At 36.8% G+C, this 22,488-nt stretch overlaps 1 protein-coding gene across 1 annotated transcript in view; it reads right to left on the bottom strand.

Moving 5' to 3' along the window:
- CSMD1 (CUB and Sushi multiple domains 1) overlaps positions 1-22,488 on the bottom strand; it is a 1,825,670-nt gene that overhangs the window by 191,810 nt on the left and 1,611,372 nt on the right. The window contains exon 39 of the mRNA XM_046648453.1: positions 2,719-2,837. Within this exon, the coding sequence (XP_046504409.1) occupies positions 2,719-2,837 (119 nt within the window). The remainder of the gene's footprint in view (positions 1-2,718; positions 2,838-22,488) is intronic.

The raw sequence follows: 22,488 nt of genomic DNA, 5'->3' as shown, positions 1-22,488 counted from the left end.
TAGAAACATTTCATACTCAATTTTCCTGCCATAAAACTCATTTTCTCATACTTCCTGATATTTTTAAAAGTCGTTACAGTGAAGGAAGACTCTATTTATTCTTAAAGAAGACATTCTGTACAATGCTTTTCTTCCTAAAGTTCAGGTTCTGTGTCAACTCATTCTCTGATTCATTAAATTATCTTTAATAAATTTCTTTCTGAATTATGGTTAACATAAAGTGCAAAAAACTTTACAGATACTTATTGAAGACTACCAATGAACTAGTCATTTATTACCAATCTAGGTCGTATTCTGCTATTGATTTTGGCACAAACATTTCATATTAGTGATTCCAGCTGAAATTTTTATAATGGATCCAAAACGAGACAGAACTCTGTGTATTTATTTACTAGTTTAGAATGGAAATTTTCTTTTTTTTCTTCTTTTCAAAGAAAGTAAAACAAGTCTAGAGAAGATAGGAATCATAAATGATTCAAATATTCAGGATTCACATTCAGTGTGTCATGTCACAGCACGTTTATGCCATGTGCGTGAATCTCACCAGGCATACGCATTTATAGACTTTCGTGTGTAAACTATACAAGGAATAATGCTTTTCATGAATGATATGCAATTTAACCATGCTGTCTTCCCGAATATACTAATGTGTTAGCAAAACTGTCCACTTTTAGTAATTAAAGAAAAAATTCTGAATCCTTTTTTACTCATACGAATGACAAGCTTTGTGAACTCAAAGCTTGACAGGGTCTGTAACAAAGGAAAAAATAGCTTAGTTTGCATTTGAAAAAGAGCTAATAAGTGGACTGATTGGGCTCTACAGATGTGGTGTCCACAGGCCTTTATCTCTAAGCAGCGTATTAAAAACTTCATTATAAGAAAGGTCTTTACTAAATAATCCTTTCTCCTTTCTTCTCTGAGGGCTGTCCAAGCATCACTTACAAAAGGATGCTCACGGTAACCGCAGAGTGACATCAGAAACGAGCAGAGACGATGAGCACACGTGAGCAACAGCAAGAGCAAGTAGCAAGTGGGAATTCGGGAGAGGATCGAGACAGCAGGATATTTACGTGATTTAAGTCGATTTATAATGCAAGCAAAAAAAAAGCATAAAAATGGCATGTCAGTATACAGTGAAGTGTCCCTCAAAATGACACCCTTCATATGTGACATACTTCTTTATAGTGTAATATGTGAAACCGGAAAGCTTTGTCTTAAAGAATCAGTTAAAAAGTCTTAATATGCTTGATTAAAAACTTGTTAAGGTGGCAGAACTTTTAGCAAAGGTTCCTCCTGCTTCCTTCCTCCTGTTCCACCTCGCAGGGGTCTGCTCATCTTTTTGTAGAGTCAAAGCAATTATCGTAGTACCGACTGAGACTGACAGAACGTAGGTTGTAGGTTGTTTTTATGAAGGTGCCTTTATGTATATTGGTGTTTGTTTATAATAATAGCAATAATGTTTTTCACTTGCTGAAGCAGGCTAAGGATTTTACAGATATCTTCTTTAAACGTAAAACCCAGGCTAATTCCTACATGTGGTCCCACTTGATCTGTCCATGCCCAGTTCACCAGCTCTTCTGCTCCCTCCCTCTCTCTCATACACTCACTCAGCTTCCACTCCCATCTAGTACCCACACCACGTGGCTGCGTGCGATGAATGTGAGGTCAAGTAGGCACTCCATCAGCATTCAGTATCTGCTGCTGCTGCTGCTGTAACTTGTCCCTGTTCTGCAAGACGGTTACTGCCACGCACCTGCACAACTTGGATTACATGCATTGGTGTCCCTGCTGTGTTGCAACTTTCTTCTGATGCTTACTCAAGCTCTTTTATTTAAGTCGGGTAAAGAATGCAAGGAAAACAAATTTCCTTGAAATACTATCAGCTTCAATGTTGGAAGAAACATACAGCCAGAAGTACTTCACTACCTGAATTAATTGAAGATGAGAAACCTAAGTAGGCTTAAACATTTCCATGAGACTTTGGAATATACACGTTTAGATTTTCAATATTTGTTGTTGGCACGCAGGGAGAATTATATAAGAATTATGCTGAGTGACAGAAAGGAACTATTCTAGGAATAAGCTTATTCATGGTAAAACCAGAAATTTATAACAAAAAATGATTACTATTGGAACACATTAGTTTATAAAAAGTTTATTAAAACTTTTATATAAAAAACTTTTTGCAAAAAATCTATAAATAGTTTATAGAAACTTCTATTTAATATCTCTGGATAATTACTTAAACCTATTTATATGAGCCCTTATTTGCCTGGCACTGAGCAGGTAGCGGATGATAATTTACCGAACGGGACCATGAAAACGGTTTGCAAAGCAGAAGCAGCACGTGCCTCAGAAGCAGATCCAGTAACTCAGTTCCTAGCATAGGACTTTCCAAGAGATTGTGCCAAGACCTCTTCCCTTATAATTTAATCTGCATAGTTATTGGGAGAATATATATTTTGAAACAAAATAATTATGAAAATAAAATGCTTGACTTCAAAAGGGGGCTTTCTGATTTAGAAGCCCTTTCCACACCATAATTAGGATTACCAGCATGCACGGTCTAATATGACGACTTTGATTCACAAACCGAGTGAGAGAAACTAAATGCTAAGTTAGCTCTCTGGTGCAAATCTAGAGCCTCAGCCTGAGCTAGCTGGCTGAGGATTACTGTTTTGAACCCCCTTTATTGCCAAGAACTCCAAGGAGAAGTACCTGCAGGGTGTACCCGGGCTCGCACTGAAAGGAGAGCACGTCGTTCACCATGTATCGGTCTCCTGTTTTGATGCCGTTGCTGGGGAGGGCTGGTTCTTGGCATGCAGCAAGACCTACAGCTACACAAATGCAAAGACAAAGACTTAGAAATTATGTCATAGAAACAAGAGTCTTACCATTTGAATAATAAAATAGCTCTTTTCTATGCTCTCCTCCAATAGAAATGAACAAAGTCTAACTCTTTTTGCCAAGAAGACCAAGTAACTTTAAATCAAGGTTATGAGCTAATTCTTAAATGTTAACTTATTTAATTTTTATCATGCAACGAATCAAGCTTTTCTTTAAGTGATAAAATTTCTTTTTTCACATTTAGTATAAAACACTCTAATTATAATGTATTTGCATTTTAAAAGGTCCTTAAAAAATTGTTTTCTATTAGATGCAAAACGCCATGATACTGCTCTCTTGCTTTCTGTTTTTCAAGCACACTTAGCAGCTTTTATGAACAAATTTTAAGTGTGAATCTGGGAATTCTATCCTTCCAGAAATACATAATATGAGAACAAATATTTTATATTCAATCTCTCCCTCTCTCTCTCTTCCTTTTAAAAATAACAAAAAAATTCTCAGAACAGAATGGTCTGTTCTTAGGTAAACTGGACCCATATTTACAGACCCTAAAGCTGTGATCAAGCACTTCCTTAGAGGGAATTGCCTTCAGTTAAGGCATCAACAAATTTAAGTAAAAATGCATCATACAATATTGGACTTCAGCCTCAAGTATCAGATAGATTAAGTATTATTTAATCCTGACCCCTATCCATGTTAACCCTTAGCATGCAAATAAACAAAATATGCAGCTAAGGTATTTTCTAGAATTGAAAATGCACTTGCAATGATGTTAAAGACTTGGTGACTGCAAATCATGTCTTTCATCATTCTAGGACATCTTCTTCTCACATCCCAGGTCCCAAAGTACTCATGTGCTATCCAGGGTGACAAATGAGGGAGAAGGGCTTTTTTACAGTAAAATTCTTCACATGGCCTTGGGCTTGCACTTTGGTTCTTGTTCTTAACATGAATGCAAATGAATCCATTCGATGAGCTAACTGACTGGGACTCTGAGTAATGGGGCTGAAATGGGGAAGGTGGCTAAGACTTTAGTTAACCCAGACACAAAAACTAGTAGAAAATGGAAGAACAAGTCTACACAGAGCCAGCCCACTACACAGTTGTGGGTCCCAGCACCACATGAGGACGTGTACTGCCTGCTTTGTGCACGGAACTGGGCCCACATGTGTCCTCTGCTCGTATGCATGCTCCATTGTCTCATCAGATTTCACTTTAAAAACACAAGTTCAAAGATAAATTATTAACAATTTCAAGATGGGCAACAGCAAGCATAACGTGCTTCTGAGAACAGGTGCCAGTGTCACTCCACACGGTGCCTACTCACAAGGCAGGCTCTGGGTCTAGGCTACGGGATGTGCAAGGGCAGCACTTGGAGAAACCAGACAAGGGAGGACGATAACATTTTTAAGTCCTCTGTATGCTAGTTGCTAAGAGATGCCTCCTAGTGCTCTGTCCTCACAAGAAAGTCATACCCAGGCTCCTTGTATCTGATACTAAGAAAAGGCAAAGTGAAGTCAAATTGGCAGGTCAAGTTTCCCAGGTCCAGGCACATAGATAAACCCATCTGTCTATGTAGATAACTGAAGGGTCAACTTTCTCTACTTCCTTGCTTTTAAAAGCACGGTGTGGGAGTCTGAAACAGTGGCATGTTTTCAGCCATAGCTAGCCCAGAAGTATCAAATCACAACCTGCATGTTGACAGCATCCCTGACAATTCCTATGCATTAAGGTCTGAGAATCACCAGTTTGCCTCCCTTTCCTCTCAAACTTGAGAAGATGAAACAGAGAGCAGTGCCCTCATTTCACATCGTTAGTGTGACTGTTCACTGAGAACACCATGCTGTAGAAATCGCCTCAGAGTGGGCACCACTGGTACCTGAGCCAGCTGGGTAATTTCAAGCCATGGAAGACACTGATTCTATCTGGGATGAGCAGGATGAGGAGTATCATAAAGTTTTTCTAAGTTGAAATTGATTTTTCCCTAAATGGCTGTACATTAAAAAGTATAAAACACCATATGAATTAAGTGGCAATATTTTTTATTCCTAGTACACAATTTCAAGCCATTTAGGGCTTTTTGTAGATGATAAAATTGCTAAATCTGGAAAAATATGATCACTTATGCCTTTGACTTGTTTTCTGGGTATAAATCTAATTTCTCTCTCTCTTTCTTTTTAACTTTAGTATAGAGATTGCAGCTATACTTAAATTTCATCCTTTTTTCCTCACAGATTGGCAAGATCACCACTATATATCACTTTTTTTAATTTGATCTTGAGAAAAAAATACTTAAAATACTTTGGGTATAAAATTTCTAACTACAACTTGGAATGCAAAAAAGTTAGTTTATGGTGATACCACACCATCCTTTGGGACACTTCAAGTACACACCAGGCATGACAGAGACTGGAGAACATCAATAACCCCAAAGGGTTCCAATGAATAGGAAAAATGTTTTGAAATTTAAAAAAAAGTCATAAGTAATTCAAAATTAAATTCAGTCACTAAATTCCCATCCCTTCACATATAAGATATAATAGGTTTTTACTTATTTACTGTACTTGTTTACTACATGTTGATTCACATAAATTTATTGTATATTAATTTTCATTTTTCTCCTTCCTTGAAGTCTACGTGTAAATCCAACTCATCCTCTGATAAAAATAAATTGCATCTATATCTGTACCTGCAGGAATTATAATAAATTTTTGAATAATTTAAAAACAAACAAAAATCATTTCAATCAGTGTTTGATATGATAAGACTCAGCAAGCAGTTATATGCAGACCTTGATATTTGAAATATGGACAGAAACACCTTCCTTCTTCCTTTCTTCCTTCTCCAACGTCACTATGTATCCGGTACGTGTTAGAAGCTGATAGTACTAACATATTTGGTATTTTTAGGAATGCTTCCTAGTGATAGCATTTAAACCTATAGATATATATCTACAGAAACGGAGTGACAAACTAGAAAAGTGATTGACATGATCATCCGCAAATATTTATTGAACTATACTGGACCAGAGCCCAAGCATTTTCTATACACTACATGTATCGCCTAAAGATGCAATAATCGGCCTTCAACACTAAGAGTGATTCCAGTCGCAGTGAAACAGTGGATTTATCTAGGTGGAAAACACTCACGGGGATTTTAATTTTAGGGTCTGGAAAGCCAAGACTCTAGCAGAGGGGAGAGTTTAAGGTGTGGAGGATGCAGGTCCACACAGCTGGGCTTGAAGCCCAGCCCCAGATAGAAGTGTTGACTTGACAGAGCAGAGCAGAGCTGTCTCCTGTGCTTTAAAGGAATGGGGTAAAAACCTTTCAGACAAAGATCAACCGAGTACACATGGACCCAAAACAGAAAAATCAGAGAGGAGGTGAGGCAGCACCAGAAACCGTAGAAATAATGTAAATTAGTGCCTTACAAGTTAGTGCCTTAGAAGACGAAACAATTAACTTTCCAACTTTTGGGGGACAGAAGGAGGTGTACTGAGGAATTTTTGATAAAGAAAAAATGTTAGATCTTTTGTATTTAATCATTACGCTAATCAAAACGTGAAATAAAGAAGATACGACACGAAGTAAGCAGGGCAGTATAGGGTAACAAACATGAACTGGAGAAGAGGTCAATTTAAGTCCATAAAGGTGCATATCACCCTGTAAAAAATCCAGAATAGAATGTTCTTTAACAAATCTCCCTTTTGGTAGAGTTTTAGAGGAATGATGGTTGAGTTCAGCAAAACTAGTATCTAATGTTGTTAAATCATGGGTGGTGGTATCACATAAGTGACAGACAAAATTGTAAAACTAGTCAATTAGAGGGTATTTATTTAGACACAAAATAGACCCGTATGAAGAGACATACAAATGAAAGAACTCTTCTAAAGACTTCCCAAAGCGAAATTGTAAAACACACCAAAATTAATTCGAAATTAATTTTTCAGCAGTGGAGACATCTGGAAGAGTAAATTGTCACATTGTAAGAAAAAATTTTAATAGAAAGGATTTCTAACTCTTTTGAAGCATAGCACACTTATATTCTATACCATAAATGAAAGTATAGCAAACGCTATAAAGCAACGTTTCCTTAAAAGGTACTTCACAAACTACCTGACTCTGAATACGCTGATTAAATGTGAAGACAATGAGAAAGTAACTGTTGTGCATTCTAAAAGTTTAGAACTCCTGTTATAAAGAAACCACAAAACAGGGAGAAATATTTTATGTATGATGGTGTTATGCCATATTATCCACACATGTATCTTCCAATCATTTCAAATGTAAAATTTTGGACATTTTGAAATGTGCTGATTTATAAAATTGTGATTAGATTTAGAAGGTAGGGAAAGAAGTTTTTATTCCCCGTGCATCTAGTCTGTGAAAGCAAAGAATATAACACAAAGCCATTAAAAAGACGAGTGACCTAATTTGACCAAATACACAGTTAATGACCATCAAATGTGAAAGTTATGAATGACTATATAACAATATACACTCATCAGGTCTTGGAATTTATTGTAGCCATTATTCTAAATCTATTAGGCAAAAATCAGAGAGTCTTTTGCTTAAATCTTGAAAATGAAAATGATTTTGAAATACATGGTAAACGTGCAATTTTTCTCAAATATTTGGAGCAGGATAAATGGGACCTTTGTAGATATAGCTGAAATAACTTTGAGCATTTTATCTCAACTTAGCATTGTCCTCATTTTATGCCACTATGACTGGCATAGTGTATGGTTTTCAAACTTCACAACTCAAAAAAAATTATGTCATTCTAGCCAAAAAGCTCAAAAGAATAATGAAGAAAATAATTGAAGAGAGAGGAAATCCAAATGGAGATGTCAATAGAGTTGGATTATTGGCAGAGGCAAAGATGTCAAAGAGCATATATGTAGATACATGAGCATTCAACACACAGGTAGGTCATTATAGACACAATAGGGAATATACGGGCTATTCCATAATTTTGCAGAGGAAAAATTTGTTATGCACATTGTTTATTGTAACTAATTAAATAATGCCCCATTTTTTGCACAAAACTAGTAGATAGAAACCCCATCTTTCTTTACGACGGATATAGGGATAATACAGCCTAAGACAGAAGTGTTGTTGATAATCTCTGTAAACCCACAAATCAAAAATTGCATTAAAAATCAGACAGTGTGTTGGAAAACAGATGAATAAAGAAATCACAATTTCACTTGGGGAGATCTCATAGGAGGTTGACAATGGATGAAATAAATGCCAACCATCATGATCACATAGATATAAACATGCTTGAGTCACCCTGTACACTCAGTCTTTTGTACTACATTGTTTGATGCGTCAGTACATCTTCATGACAACAAAGATTATCCATAGAGAAACCCCATTCACTAATAAAACAGTATCATAAGAAAAGAAAAGAAACTAATTTTTATTCATCATCTAATAAGTTTAGCATCTATGTGGAACTAAAAATATTTTCTCTCATCTGTAAACTGTTGGCAGGTTCAGTCCACAAAATAAATGTTATTTCTATTGCTTCTATTGATTAGATCACAGGATCTCTTCAAAGCATATGGGATTGTGTGTCTGGTATCAAGAGAAGTGATAGCATAAATTTGGGGGATGTTGAATATTATATCTCTCAGGGATTTGCACAGCATATTACATATTAAAGGAACAGAGAAATCCTGTGGCGATGAATCCTCTTCACCTTTATTTAACCCAGGATTTCCAAAATGTATTTGATCACGGGACCATCTTGGTCTCTGTACCACCCATCGATAACACAGGGCAGGCGTGCTGTGAACACTTTGAGAAGCACTGATCTTGGCCAAAACCTCATTCATGGAGAGAGGAAAAGGAATTTACCCAAGGTCACAAAACCAGGAAATGGCACAGCTGGTCTCTCCCGGATCTCAGTAAATTATGTATCCCACTACCACACGCTACAGCCCTGTTCACACATTAAGGTCGAAATTGTTCCTGGACCATGAGCTCACGTAGTTTCCCTAATTTAACCATAGAATCCAGGGAGAGAGCTGGTGGTTCTTTCTTCTTTATTAGCATTATGGGCTGAACGTTTGTGCCGGCCCCCCCCCACCATATTTATATGTTGAAGCTCTAACCCCCAGTGAGATGGTGTTTGGAGGCGGGGTCTCTGAGAGATATTTAGGTGTAGATGAGCTCATGAGGGTAGGGCCCTCATAATGGGATTCGTGTCTTTATAAGAAGAGGAAGAGAGATCTCCTTCTCCCTACACACACTCCCAGAACAGACCAAGAGCACTCAGTGAGAAGGTGGCGGCCTCCAAACCAGGACGCCGACCATCACCAGGAACTGAATCTGCCAGCACCTTGATCTGGCACTTCCAGATTCATGAGACGTAAATATCAGTTGTTGAAGCCATCCAGTGTGTGGTGTTTTATCACGGCACCAAGCTGACTAAGACCATTTATACATAGTATACATCCAGCAAACAGCCTGAGATAAGCAAATATACATTTGTTGGATTAATAAATGGACAAAAAGATAATAAATTATGGCAAAATGATCTCAGTTATTAGCTAAAACATTTCTTGGCTGTTAAATAAAGTTTCTCATATTTCCCCTTAATAAAGAACAAATGCTATGAAATAGGTTGCCCACTTCATAGTCTTAAAAAATAACAACGAACAGATTAATTATCCTCAGTGACGTATTGCTGCACATGCCCTTACTTGTAGTGAAAAGAGAAACACCCTGTGTTATATAGGGTCCTTGGTTAATTTATGGGGTTTTTTTCACTAAGGGAATGATCACTGACGATATAGATGTGCCAATCTTCTTTGCCATAAAGCTAATTATTACGAATTACAAAAACTGTTTCCACTTGAAAATTTACTAGACAGACGTATGGTTTAGAAAACTCAGACCATTAAATTTAGTTGGAATTTTATTTTATTATTATTTTTGTGTGTGTGATGAAGATTGGCCCTGAGATAACATCCGGGCCAGTCTTCCTCTACTTCATGTGGTACGCTGCCACAGCGTGGCTTGATGAGTGGTGCTGGATCCATGCCTGGGATCCAAACCTGCGAACCCTGGGCTGCCAAAGCCGAGTGTGGCGAGCTTAACCACTACGCCATTGGCCTGGGCCCATAGTTGGAATTTTAAAACGTCAAACATTGCACTTGAAGTTAGCCTCAATTACACAAAAATAGATCTGACAGCACATACATTTATTGCTGCTTTAAGGGTTTCTGAGTAAAAGGTCCATTATACGTTTAAAATGATGACAATGAGAACAATTTCTTAAAGTCTTCTCTGATTGTTCAATTTGTGTATCAGATCCATTATTGGGAGTAATTATCGAACAAAATGTGGACACAATACATGTGACTGTATGTACACAAATGAATATTTAATACATGCTTTTACAGCCATACTTTTGATTTTTCTATGAAAATAAGCAAGTATAAAATATTCATATTTAACTGAACTTTTTAACACTCAATAAGCCAAATCATTAGATTAACTGACTGAATCAAGAAAATTTATTGAAATAATGTATTTTTAGTAAAATATATCCATAATTCCAATAATTTCTCTTGGTTTAATGTTTTATAACAGTATTCAGCAATGTCCCCTGCGCCAACCCAGGCGTGCCTACCTGCTTCTGTCCTGATGGCCTCCATTGGCCCAGAAGCTGAATGTATTTACCAAACGGCTCTTCACAAAAACAGCTGCCAACCCATATTTTGTCCTATTCTATTACATCGTAAGGCCTAATGCTAAACACTGTCATGTAGATGCTTGACACTGTAAACATATATTTGTGATACTTATTGTTCTAGAGGCTTGAGGAAACACGATAGACAATACACACATTCTTACATTATTAAATCTAATATTAAATATTAAATATTGTCAGAAGTCTATGAAAATGAACCATATCCATGTTAAAACAAAATTTGAAATAATGTAACACATTGGATTTTGATATTGCTTAAAATTTGCTGAGCACAATTTCAAAATCAACTCTAAACATATCTTCAAAACAAAGACAAAAAATAATACAACTTCATATAAACATTCAGGACAAACATATTCTTTGTTAGCAGATTAAGAAGTTTGGTAGTATAATGATGAACTAAAGGAATACGTTCTTAAAAAAATATTATCTGTTCTTTGAAAAAATGTGAATTAATTTTCCTGGACCTTCAATTGCTTAATTCATACTTGAAAAAAAAAATCAAGTCTAAAAGTGAGGTCGGCAAGATGGCAAATAGGAAGCCCCAGAGCCTCCCTGCCCACAGAGACACCAACTTTCCAACATTACACAGACACCCTCCCTTGTGAATGATACAGAAGCTGGTTACGAGGTCCCTACGCACCAGAGGAGCACAGAGCTAACCACACCGAAGCTGCAGGACAATCCATGGGACTCACTCACAGCCCTTCTCCTCAGAACAGCAGGCATGACTCTGACAGCAAAACCAGACGGAGACACAAGGAAAGAAAGGAAAACTACACACCAGTATCCCTGATGAATTACACGTAAAAATTCTCAGCAAAATACTAGCAAACTGCAATAAACAGCACATTAAAAGGATTATACACCATGACTAAGTGGGGTTTATACCTGGAATGCAAGGATTTATCAACATGTGAAAATGTATCAATGGAATATACCACATTAACAGAATGAAGGGCAAAACCCACAAAATTATTTCAACTGACACAGAAAAAGCAGGTTATAAAATTCAACATTCTTTCATGGTAAAAACACTCAACAAACTAGGAATAGAAGGAAACTACCTCAACATAAAAAAAGTCGTATATGAAAAGCCTATAAACATACTCAATGGTGAAAACCCAAAAGCTTTTCCTCTAAAATTAAGAACAAGGCAAGGATACCCAGTCTCAGCACTTCTTCAGCATGGCCCTGGAAGTCCTAGCCAGAGCAATTAAGCAATAAAAAGCATTTAAGTTGGAAAGGAAGAAGTAAAATTATCTCTGTTTGTAGATGGCATGATCTTCTATACAGAAAACCTTAAATATTCTACAAAAATATTGTTAAAACAATAAAGAATTTCAGCAAAATTTCAGGATAAAAAATCAACACAGAAAAAAGTCACTTTCATTTCTATATAATAGCAATGACCAATCCAAAAAGGAAATTAAGAAAACAATCCTATTTACTGTAGTATCAAAAAGGATAAAATACTTAGGAATAAACTTAACTAAGGAAGTGAAAGACTCGTGCACTGAAAACTACAAAACGTTACTTAAAAAAAATTCAGAGAAGATACACATAGATGGGAAAATATTCTGTGCTTGGGGATTGGAAGACAATATTGTTAAAATGTCTATACTACCCAAGTGGTCTGTAGAGTCAATGCAATCCCTGTCAAAATCCCAATGGCATTTTGGGCAGAAATAGAAAAAACATCCTAACATTCATATAGAAACTCAAGTGACCCTGAATAGCAAAAACAATCTTGAAAAAGAACAAAGTCAGAGGCCTGACACTTCCTAATCAAAACATACCACAAAGCAACAGTAATCAAGACAGTGTGGTACTGACATAAACACAGAAATATACACTAATGGAACAGAAAAGAGAGCCCAGACATAAACCCCTATATTAATGGCCAAGAAATGTTCAACAAGAATGCTAAGACTCCACAATGGGGAAAAGACAGTCTCTCCAACAAATGGTGCTGGGAAAGCTGGATAACCACATGCAAAAAAATGAAGTTGGAACATTACCTTATACTATACACAAAAAATTTACTCAAAATGAATTAAAGATCTAAACATATGACCTAAAACTGTAAAGCTCCTAGAAGAGAACGAAGGAAAAGTTTTAGGACATGAGCTTAGCAATTATTTCTTGGATATGACACCAAAAGCATAGGCAACAAAAGCAAAAATAGACAAATGAGACTACATCAAATGTAAAAACTTTGATGCATCAAAGAAAACAAGAGAGTGGAAGACAACCTATGTAACGGGAGAAAATATTTGCAACCCTTGTATCTAATAGGGGATTAATATCCAAAATTTATAAGGAACTTATATAGCTCAACAACAATAAAACAATAACTCAATTTAAAAAATGGGCAAAGGAGCTGAATAGACAATAATTCAAAAATATATACATATGGTCAACAAGCATATGAAAAGATGCTCGACATGACTAGTCATCAGGGAAATGCAAATGAAAACCACAAGGAGATATAACCTCACACTCATTCGGATGATTATTAACAAAAGAAAAGGAAAAAAATCAGTGTGGGCAAGTTGTGGAGAAATTGAAACTCTTGCGTACTGTTAGTGGTAATATAAAATGGTGTAGCCATTATAAAAAACAAAATTTAAAATGTAGTTTCCATATGACCCAGCAATCCTACTCTTGGGTATATACCCATGAGAATTCAAACGAGGGTCTCAAAGAGATGTTGGCACATTCATGTTACTTGCAGCATTATTTACAATATCCAAGAGTTGGAAGTAATCCAAATATCCATTGGTAGAAGAAGATATAAAGAAAGTGTGATATATCCACACAATGGAATATAATTCAGCCTCGAAAAAGAAGTAATTTCTGTCACAGGCTAAAAAACATGGGTGAACCTCAAGGACGTTATGCTAAGCAAAATAAGCCAGTCACAAAAGGACAAATACTGTATGACTCTATTCATATAAAACATCTAAAGTAGTCAAAATCACAGGAAAAGAAAGTAGAAATGCGGTTGCCAGGATCTGGAGGGGGGAGAGAAGGGGAATTATTCTTGAATGGGTACAGAGTTTTGTAAAATGAAAAAGTTCTAGAGATCTGTTGCACAACAATGCGAATATATTTAAGGCTATTGAACCGTATACTTGAAAATGGTTTAGAAGGTAAATTTAAAGTTGTTTTTCAATCACAAATAAAAAGGGGGGGGGAGTATGTCAAATCTAGAAGCAGACATATAATACAAGTATGACCAAGGTGCCCCTAACTTGTACCTTTTCCATCATAGTAGACTACATTGCATTTCAATTTCATTGTTTGCATCTCACTCATTCTTTAGAACAAGCTCCTTTTGATTAGTGACTTTATATCTCCAAGGACTAGCATACTCTTACTAAATATAATTTTTTAATGAATTCATGGGTCATGTGCATTTATAGAAAATACACAGCCGTTCATAAATATGTAAAGATCAAAATGTATTCACGTATTAAAATAGTGAATGATAGAAGTTTTTATTTTAAATGGAGTATCAAAACCAAGATATGATCACAGATCTAGCTTTGATCTCTTTAAAGTATTTTTTTCCCTGATGGGACATTATCACTTAATAATTAAATCGCGTGAAAATTAACAAGTGAGCCAACACAATTTATTGGGTTCTGTAGAAAGATTAAAGAAAGGAGACGGTGTGGAGACGGTTAATATTTCTGATGATCCCAAAGAACTAAGCATCTAATTGGGTTTAAAAGACATGAAGAACAACTGATAATACAAAGAAAAAAATGTGTTAAAATTGAAGCATGTGGATAATAAATGCTAATAAATAATAGAGGTCAAGGAAATGAACAGAGGAGTACAGGCTGAAGAGTTCTTGAAGGCTGATCCGGGTTCTGAAAGGCAGAGAGAAGTGAGAGAAAGGTCGCAGGTGAGGAGAATGGTATAAAAGTGAAATTTATAAAGTGTGTTTGGTGGACTATATCTGACTGAATTAAATGTCTTTGGGGAAAACAGTGGGAGGTAAAGCAGTTGACACATTATGTAGAGATGCCATGGTAAGGAGGTTACAAAATGTTGAGCCCCTGAAGGATTTTTAGCAGAATAATTAATGTTCTGATCAAAGTGACATTTGGGGATAAATCTGAGTGCGGCATTGTGCTGGAAAAAGTCAGAGACAGAAAGACCAGGAGACAGTTATGTCTATAGCTCGCGAGAATGACAAGATTTAGTGAAATAGATATTTAAAAATGAAAATGAACTGGTGACCTAAGGAGGAAGTGTTAAAAAGGCTTTCCGGCTAATTACATATCTGTTATGAAGTACTGCATGATCCCACGGTGAGCTGTGATGACAGCCCTCTAGAAAAGGAAGCTTTGACTTCATTGTCACTGATCACATAGGACATAAAGAATCGACAACTCTGAGGAGGGGAGAAGAAGGAATCTGATAGTTTGGGGGGTGGAAAACAGCCCTGTCTCATTCCACCTTCCAAAACTACTCCACTTTTTGGCACTCGAAACTTTTCTCACCATATACTTCAACCCACTTCTATGAATAAAGTCCACTCCCTTGTGTCTAGAGCCTTGATCAAAAACCCGATAGGCTGAGGTTCTCATAAATAATTAGTTGGTGTTTGGCTAAGTCACAGAGCCACTAGTCATTACTTATTCCATTTCGAGCATCTTTATTCCCTAGTTACTTATCCTGAAACATTTTCAACATCGGCTATAGAGAATTCTTTCAAGTTCTAACATCCAAGGGATGAATTTGATAGACTAATGCCATGAATTTTAAGCTAGTAAGAAGATCCCGAAACCAACAATTAAGAAAATAGAATAATCATAATTTTCAAGTGACTACAACTTGTCAATTAAGTAACATACTTCTGCATATGGGACTCTATTGAAATAGCTTTTCTATCAGGATAAATACTCTGGATTGACCCATTATTTGGGTATGGAGGATCTAGATGTGTATAGATAATGCCAGTTTAATATCTTATAAATATTTTCCATATAATTTTTCTACATTTGGACTCAAAAATCCACTGTGAGTCAACAATTTTGCTTTTCCATAACACTCATAGACTAGACGCACCTAAACCACATAGTATTTAATGAAAGTAAGCAAACTCAAAAACTAAATGATCTGCAAAATTCTAGCGAGGGTTGTATTATAGAGTATATCTAGTTCCTTGCCATTTTCAGAAATGTGTAGATTCATACAGCACTCTAGAACCAGCAAACATTTCAATCAGGTTTTTCCACAATTTATGCTCAATGCCACTTGGTAATGGTCAACGAATGATAAAGAGAAAAACGTTGCTGTGAGATGAGAGGTGCCACATTGTCAACAGACATTCAGACAAGAGAATCAGCAGCACTTATCAACAGCAAACTCACAATTGAGGGGAAAAAAGGAGTTAAAAAGATTTACTTGATTTTCATTAGCAAACTTTATTCATGCCACAATTTTAAATGTTTATTCAGAAAATCGTGAGATTAGTAAAAGTCAAACACAAAATACTTTGAGTATTTATAAAAATTAAATTTGAAGAAAAATCCTTCTATTTCTCTATTACTCATTCACGTGAGAATACCTAGATATATTTTCAGAAATCTGAATATATTTGGGATGGTCTGAAGGGACTCTGAGGAGGAGCTGGTATTTTAAGTCAGCCCATCTTGGCAAACAACCCTCGAATCAAACACGTTTTTCAAGCCAAAACCCTAGGACCTTTTTATTTCTCTTCGTCATCACTCTCTACATCCATCAGCAGATCCTGTCCCGTCTACCTACCATTGGCATCTCAAATTCCTTTTCTCCCCTATCCCTGCCTCCTCTGAGCCATGTAACCCCCACTGACTATGCAACAGCTGCTGGCCTGATGTAGATGCCCCCGTTCTTCCAGCTGATCTCTACTCACTAGCTTAACTCATCTGTTTGAAAGGGAAGTCAGATGATGTCACTTCCCTGATGAAACCTTTCAATGACTTCCAAGTGCTCTTGGAACAACATCTTGGGCTTCAAGGTGCCGCACATTCTCCCTCTTGCTCACTTTTTCCATCATGTTTCCTGCCTCTCTCCTCACTGTTGACATCACTCCCTCTATTCTAGACTTTTTTTTCTTCAGTTTCATGAGCGTGTTGGGCACTTTTCCACCTCGGTTCTCTGTGGATAGTTTTCTTTGACTACAAGGCTTTTCCCTAAGCCTTTTGGTGGCTGACTACTGCTCATCTTTTCATCCATCCTTCAGAGAACGTTTTCAGTCTAAAATAGCACCATAGTTATTTTGCACCTCAGAACTCTGTTTATTTGCTTCAAGGTGCTGAGCACAATCAGTAACCACCATGGACACTGAGGTTCTTTCTTGTTTATCACTACTCCACCACTAGCACGTAAATTCTACAAAAGCAGAGACCACATCTGGTTGTCTCCTTGCGACTCTGTCTACAGGGCCTAAAGGACAAATCAGGGCATATAAGAGATGCTCAAATAATTGGTGATGAATGCAGAGATACCCACAATTTACTTTAGGGGGAACACTGATGAGGGGAGGGAGGAACAATCGTCACCCAGAGATGAAATGAAGGCACGCGTGCACACTGTGTGGAAGCCATGCCACATGGGAAGCCATCAACCACAAAAGTACTCTCACGTGAGTAGCAAGGGCAAATGCATTAAACAGCAGCTGTTAATTTGAAACCAAACTCCTTTCATGCGGGCAATTCCTGAGTCATGAGCAGAGTGAACTGTAACAGAGTTTATTTAACGATTGATGATTCTCTTAAGTAGCAACCGGGAGGTCAACTGATAAGTGCATAAAGTTAGTGACAGGACGCCCTCTTAAATAAATGAATGAAGAATAGTAGGCGGCAGTCCATGGGACGAGATTCTGGGCTAAGGCCTCAGTTCTGTACACTCCACCCTCGCCCCTTCCCAAACCTCTTAATGCCTGAGATCCTAAAGACTATCAAAGGACAACAGGAAAACTTTATTTCAATCCTTTTATTTTAGAAGAACCATGGGATTAAGTAATTTATATTGCACTTTTTACTTAAATTTAATACTTGTTAAAAGCCTGAAATTCCCCAGGTAGGAGGAAAATTTTAATCTGTATCAGTTTTTTTGTGTGTTACATTCAACCCCAAAGAAAGCTGGAATTCTCCTGTCATGAAAGTTATATTAATATTGAATGCCTAAAATAATCTTGTAAGAGAAACTTCACAATCCCAGAAGAGTCTCCGTAATTCTCCACGATGTAAGATAGGAGCCAAGATTCTCATTACTTTAAATACCTCCATGGTCCTTGGTACAGTTAGAACTTAGTGGGAAATGAGGAAGATATGAATAATTATCAACTGATGTGAAAGACATTAATAGGACGCAGGAACGGATTCTTTGTTTGCCAAACTACAGAGTTAAAAGAGGATCTCAGGAGATTCATTGAAATAGAAGCATTTAGAGAAAATCTTATGGATCAACGAGTGATTAATATAAAAATAAACAGAAGGGGCTTAACATGCAGTGATTAAAAAGATAAGTCCATTACACCACTGAATGCACTCTCGCTTATAGGATGTCCACTCTGTTGGAGATACTGAGCTTTCATCCCTGGGTGCACAGAAAGAATTCTCAGTATATGAGGTTCTACCTTGTCCAGTCTCTCATTTCCTGTGGTTTTTACTCATGCCCACCATTCAAATTGAGAAACCATATTAGTATTATTAATGTAATATTAAAGTGCCAGTAAGACATGCATTGATAAATTGCATGCATTTATAAGGATTATCGTAATTATAGAGGGCTAATCCAAGTTGTCAATATTCAATTATGATAACATCCTGCTAAAAATGTTCAGTACTTTTCATTTCAAAAGACTGAAGGCATTTTCCAGAACTTTAATCCCCATTTAGATATTTCCTTCTGGGTGCCTGTTTTGAGATGAGCACACAAAGGAAATGAGTGAAACGTGGTATCTGTTTAACCACTGAGAAAAGGCACGGAGGAGGTCTTTTAACAGCATATCCATAAGAGAGATGACTTTACCGTGACAATATTGTGTTGACCGTCAGCTCAGACCCCTGCAGAAAGTAATGACATTTCCTAGATTATGTTCTCAACATTATATCAAAAATTGATGTGTAGTTGTCATGTAAAGTTCACTTCTGCATTTTCTAGAAAACCTTTTTTGAAGACAACTTCTTTTGCAAATTATCTTTTAGAATATAGAATATAGAGGAAGGACTTTATTTCTCTTAATTAATTACTACATTTTCTTTTTTAAAAGAGAAGTAAATAAATTCTGTTCCCTTTTTTGCTTTTGTTGCCAGAAATTCAAAGCTAAATTTAATGCCATATAATAGCAATTCTTTTAATCTAAGAGGCTAGTACATTTATACTTTTCTCTTTAGTTTGGCTGCCTTTTAAACTTTTATTTCTTTTAATACATTTCTTTGTTGTATACAGATTTTTATTTTAAGTTGTATCAAGTATTTTAAATTGTATCAAATACAAGTAATCTTTTTTAAATCTAAACAATCTACTTTTTATTTATATGACTATGTATCTTTTGAGTGAGATCTTATACATTCATGATATACAATATTTTTTTCACTATACACCTAACTCGCAATTATATAAATGCATATGAGAAGAACTTAATCATGTAAAAGTTTTGAACTTCTTGCCTTTGAAATAAAAATACAGTATCATAGACCACTCTAGATAAACTAATATCTGAAAAATATTGAAGTCTGAATCAAATCAAGTATAACAGTATAATATTTTCTATTTATTTTAAAATGGTAAATGATCATTTTAAATAATAACAATTAATACCTTGAACTTGCAAGCACACTAAAGTGTGAAAAGAATTTCCATTTAACTCTACCTTGAAAAGGATTAGCATTCTAGTCAAATAATTGTAAGAGCTGCTATATTTACTTTTTCCTGAATTTTCCTTTTTTCTCATAGTAACTACAAATCACTGCTTCAAACTCCTACCTTTTCCAGGATAAATATATTCTAAATGTGTGACTCCAATATTTTTGTCTTACTTCCTCTTTTTTTATGTGAAGCTCTCATTGCCATGGCCTGTCTGTTCCGGATTCTGACCCATCTCTACAGTCTTCTCTACTTAAAGGCCAGAGCCTTAGACGGGTGGAATGGCTTCCACACTGGACCATGTCCACTGCTGGGCTACTATATAATGAAGAATAACTGACCTTCTGCTTTGTAGGACATCTGAAACTTACACGGCACAATAACTTCTCTTACTTGCCTCCCAGAGGCCAATTGTCATATCTTATAGACTCCAGAAATATTTTATTAACTCCACTGGGTTTCCCAGTAGTGAATGTTGATAGGAAAAAAACTCTTGAGAAAGGCAGTGAAATAAAAATCCTTCCCTATATAGAAATATTTTCTTGCTGTTTGGACTCAGTGCCATACGTTAACACTAAACAAGCTTGAATAGCATTTGCTTGAGGTCAAATACGCTCATCGTGTTTATGACATCAACTTGGGATGGGTGCCATCAGATGGGATGGTACAGGGTTCACGGCAGAACCAGAAATTAAGGATCTTCCAACTTAGCAAGGAAAAAGTATGTATAAGCTCAACTACAATATTAGTATAATTTAATAAAGAAGGTTTTAATAATGAAAAGTATGATTATTGAACAAGCATTGCTATATGTAAAAATCAGAATAAATAGTTTCTATTTCAAGCAATCTCTAAATGGTGAGTAATCCTCAATTAGATGGGCTTATTCTGCTAATAATGCTTTTGGATTAAAAATATACATTAAATTTAATTCTATAATTAATTTGTAAATATCTCTGAAATGTTTTCACAATTGCAATGAAACCTATCTCACCACTTTAAAGTTATATATGTGTTAGATATATAGACGATGGATATAGATAGATGGACAGATAATTTCATTTAAAAATGAGCGGTCAGGAAAAGCTTCTCCATGGTTAATGTGAAAAAATAATTTGGGTATTCATCTATCCTTGAACTAGAACAATTTTAAAACCCATAAAAGGATCTCCAATCCCACCTGGGATGTAGATCTGCAAAATAAAACATCACTTCCACTTTAACGAGAAAAATATAAACTATAAAATCATAACTTTTCCTCAACTCCTCAGGGAGCTGAGGTGGCATGTATGCAGGTGACATCAATTCCAAAGGGTAAGCCCCTTCAAGGACAGATGGCACATGCCAACTGCCTCTGTGACAGAACACAGGAGAAAGAGGACCAACTTTCACACACACAGGTAAGAACAGATCAGCTGACATCTTAGCAAAGGCTAAGCACGGTCTCCAATAGCTCAGGGACTCAGACAGAAGGGGAGTCTGTCCTTCCTTCCACCGGCCCCCATTGGGTGATTCAGAAAACTTTGGGGTACACAGCAGGAGCCTGGAAAGAGCCTGTCCCCTGACACTAACCCCAATATCGGTGTTTCTGTGGTGAGAAGAGCATGAAATACCATGCACTTCCCTGAATCCTTCACTTTTAGGAAACAAAAGCATTAACCCAACTGGCAGAAGGGCAGCTGGTTTCCTCCGGGGCCCAGGCAAAGATGCACTGTAGCCTGGAGAAGGGTAGATGGGAGGAGAAAATTGATATCTGGGTGTGTGGCAGGAAAGCCAGTATGAGCTCAAGATTCTATATCAGTTCCAAGACTACGGCCTCCTAGCACTGGGACAGGCAGGAAATTTCCCCCAAAGACCAACCAGAAGTAGAATTTGACAACCTCGGAGGGAGGTCAGGAATGCTGAGAACACTCCACTCACCTAAGTATGACTCTCAGGGTCTGACTTAGGCTGGAAGAGAACAGCACAACACGTCCGGACCCCAGAGGGGCTTAGCACAGAGTAACAAGCAACAGCAGTCTACTATGGGGGAGGGGGAGGGGATGGGAGAGAGACGGTCTCTTTTGAAAAGGTGTTTAGGGATTACTGAAAGCTGAAGGTGGACTCTAACACTGAGTAAAAGCTCCCACACTAAGTGCACGGCTGTGGCAGCTCAGCATGAGAGGAAATGGCTTGTGATCCATGGAGCGTAACAACAGCACTCAAACTCAGCTCAACTCCTGACTGCATGGACTCTAGCCTAACAGAAGCAGTGCGCCCACTCCCAGGCATAAATATCATTAACGCAATCTCCACAGTTCTATACACGGTGTCCAGCTGCAAGAAAAAATTATGAGACACACAGAGAAAGCAAGACAAACAACCCCTTGCCCAAAGATAAAGCAAGTACAGAACCCAAATTGGAGCATATTCATATAATGGAAATGTTAGACATGGATATTAAACTAACTAAATATGTTAAAGAATCATAAAAATATGTTAACGTAAAAATATGTTAAAGGATCTAGCGGAAAAGATATTATGCTTGAAGAGATGGAGTAATTATTGCAGAGAGAAAATAATTATGAGAAAGAGTCAAATGGAAATTTTAGGGGGAAAACCCTACAATAATAGAGATGAAGAATTCTTTCAGTGGGTCATCGGCAGACTTGACACGGCTAAGGGGAGACTTAGCGAATCTGAAGAAAGGTTAATAGCAAGCACACAAACTGGGACACAGAGAGAAAAGAGTGAATAAAACAGGACTGAGCACACAAGAACTGTGAAACAATATCAAATGGTCTAATGGACATGTAATTGGAGTCCTGGAAGAAGCAGAAAAAGACATGGGGCAAAGGACATATCTTTGATGATAATGGCCAAGAATTTTTTCCTAAATAATAAAAGACATCGAACTATAAGATCCCAGAATGTTAGACTAATCAAAGCAGGATGAATATCAAGTGCACACAGACAGACACACACACACCCCTAGACACACCACAGTCTACGTGATGAAAATGAAAGATAAAGAAAAAATCTTAAAGGAAGTCAGAGGAAGGG

This window comes from Equus quagga, chromosome 22 (genome assembly GCF_021613505.1).
Source record: "Equus quagga isolate Etosha38 chromosome 22, UCLA_HA_Equagga_1.0, whole genome shotgun sequence".
NCBI classification, from domain to species: domain Eukaryota; kingdom Metazoa; phylum Chordata; class Mammalia; order Perissodactyla; family Equidae; genus Equus; species Equus quagga.
This window is presented reverse-complemented; position numbering and strand designations above follow the sequence as displayed.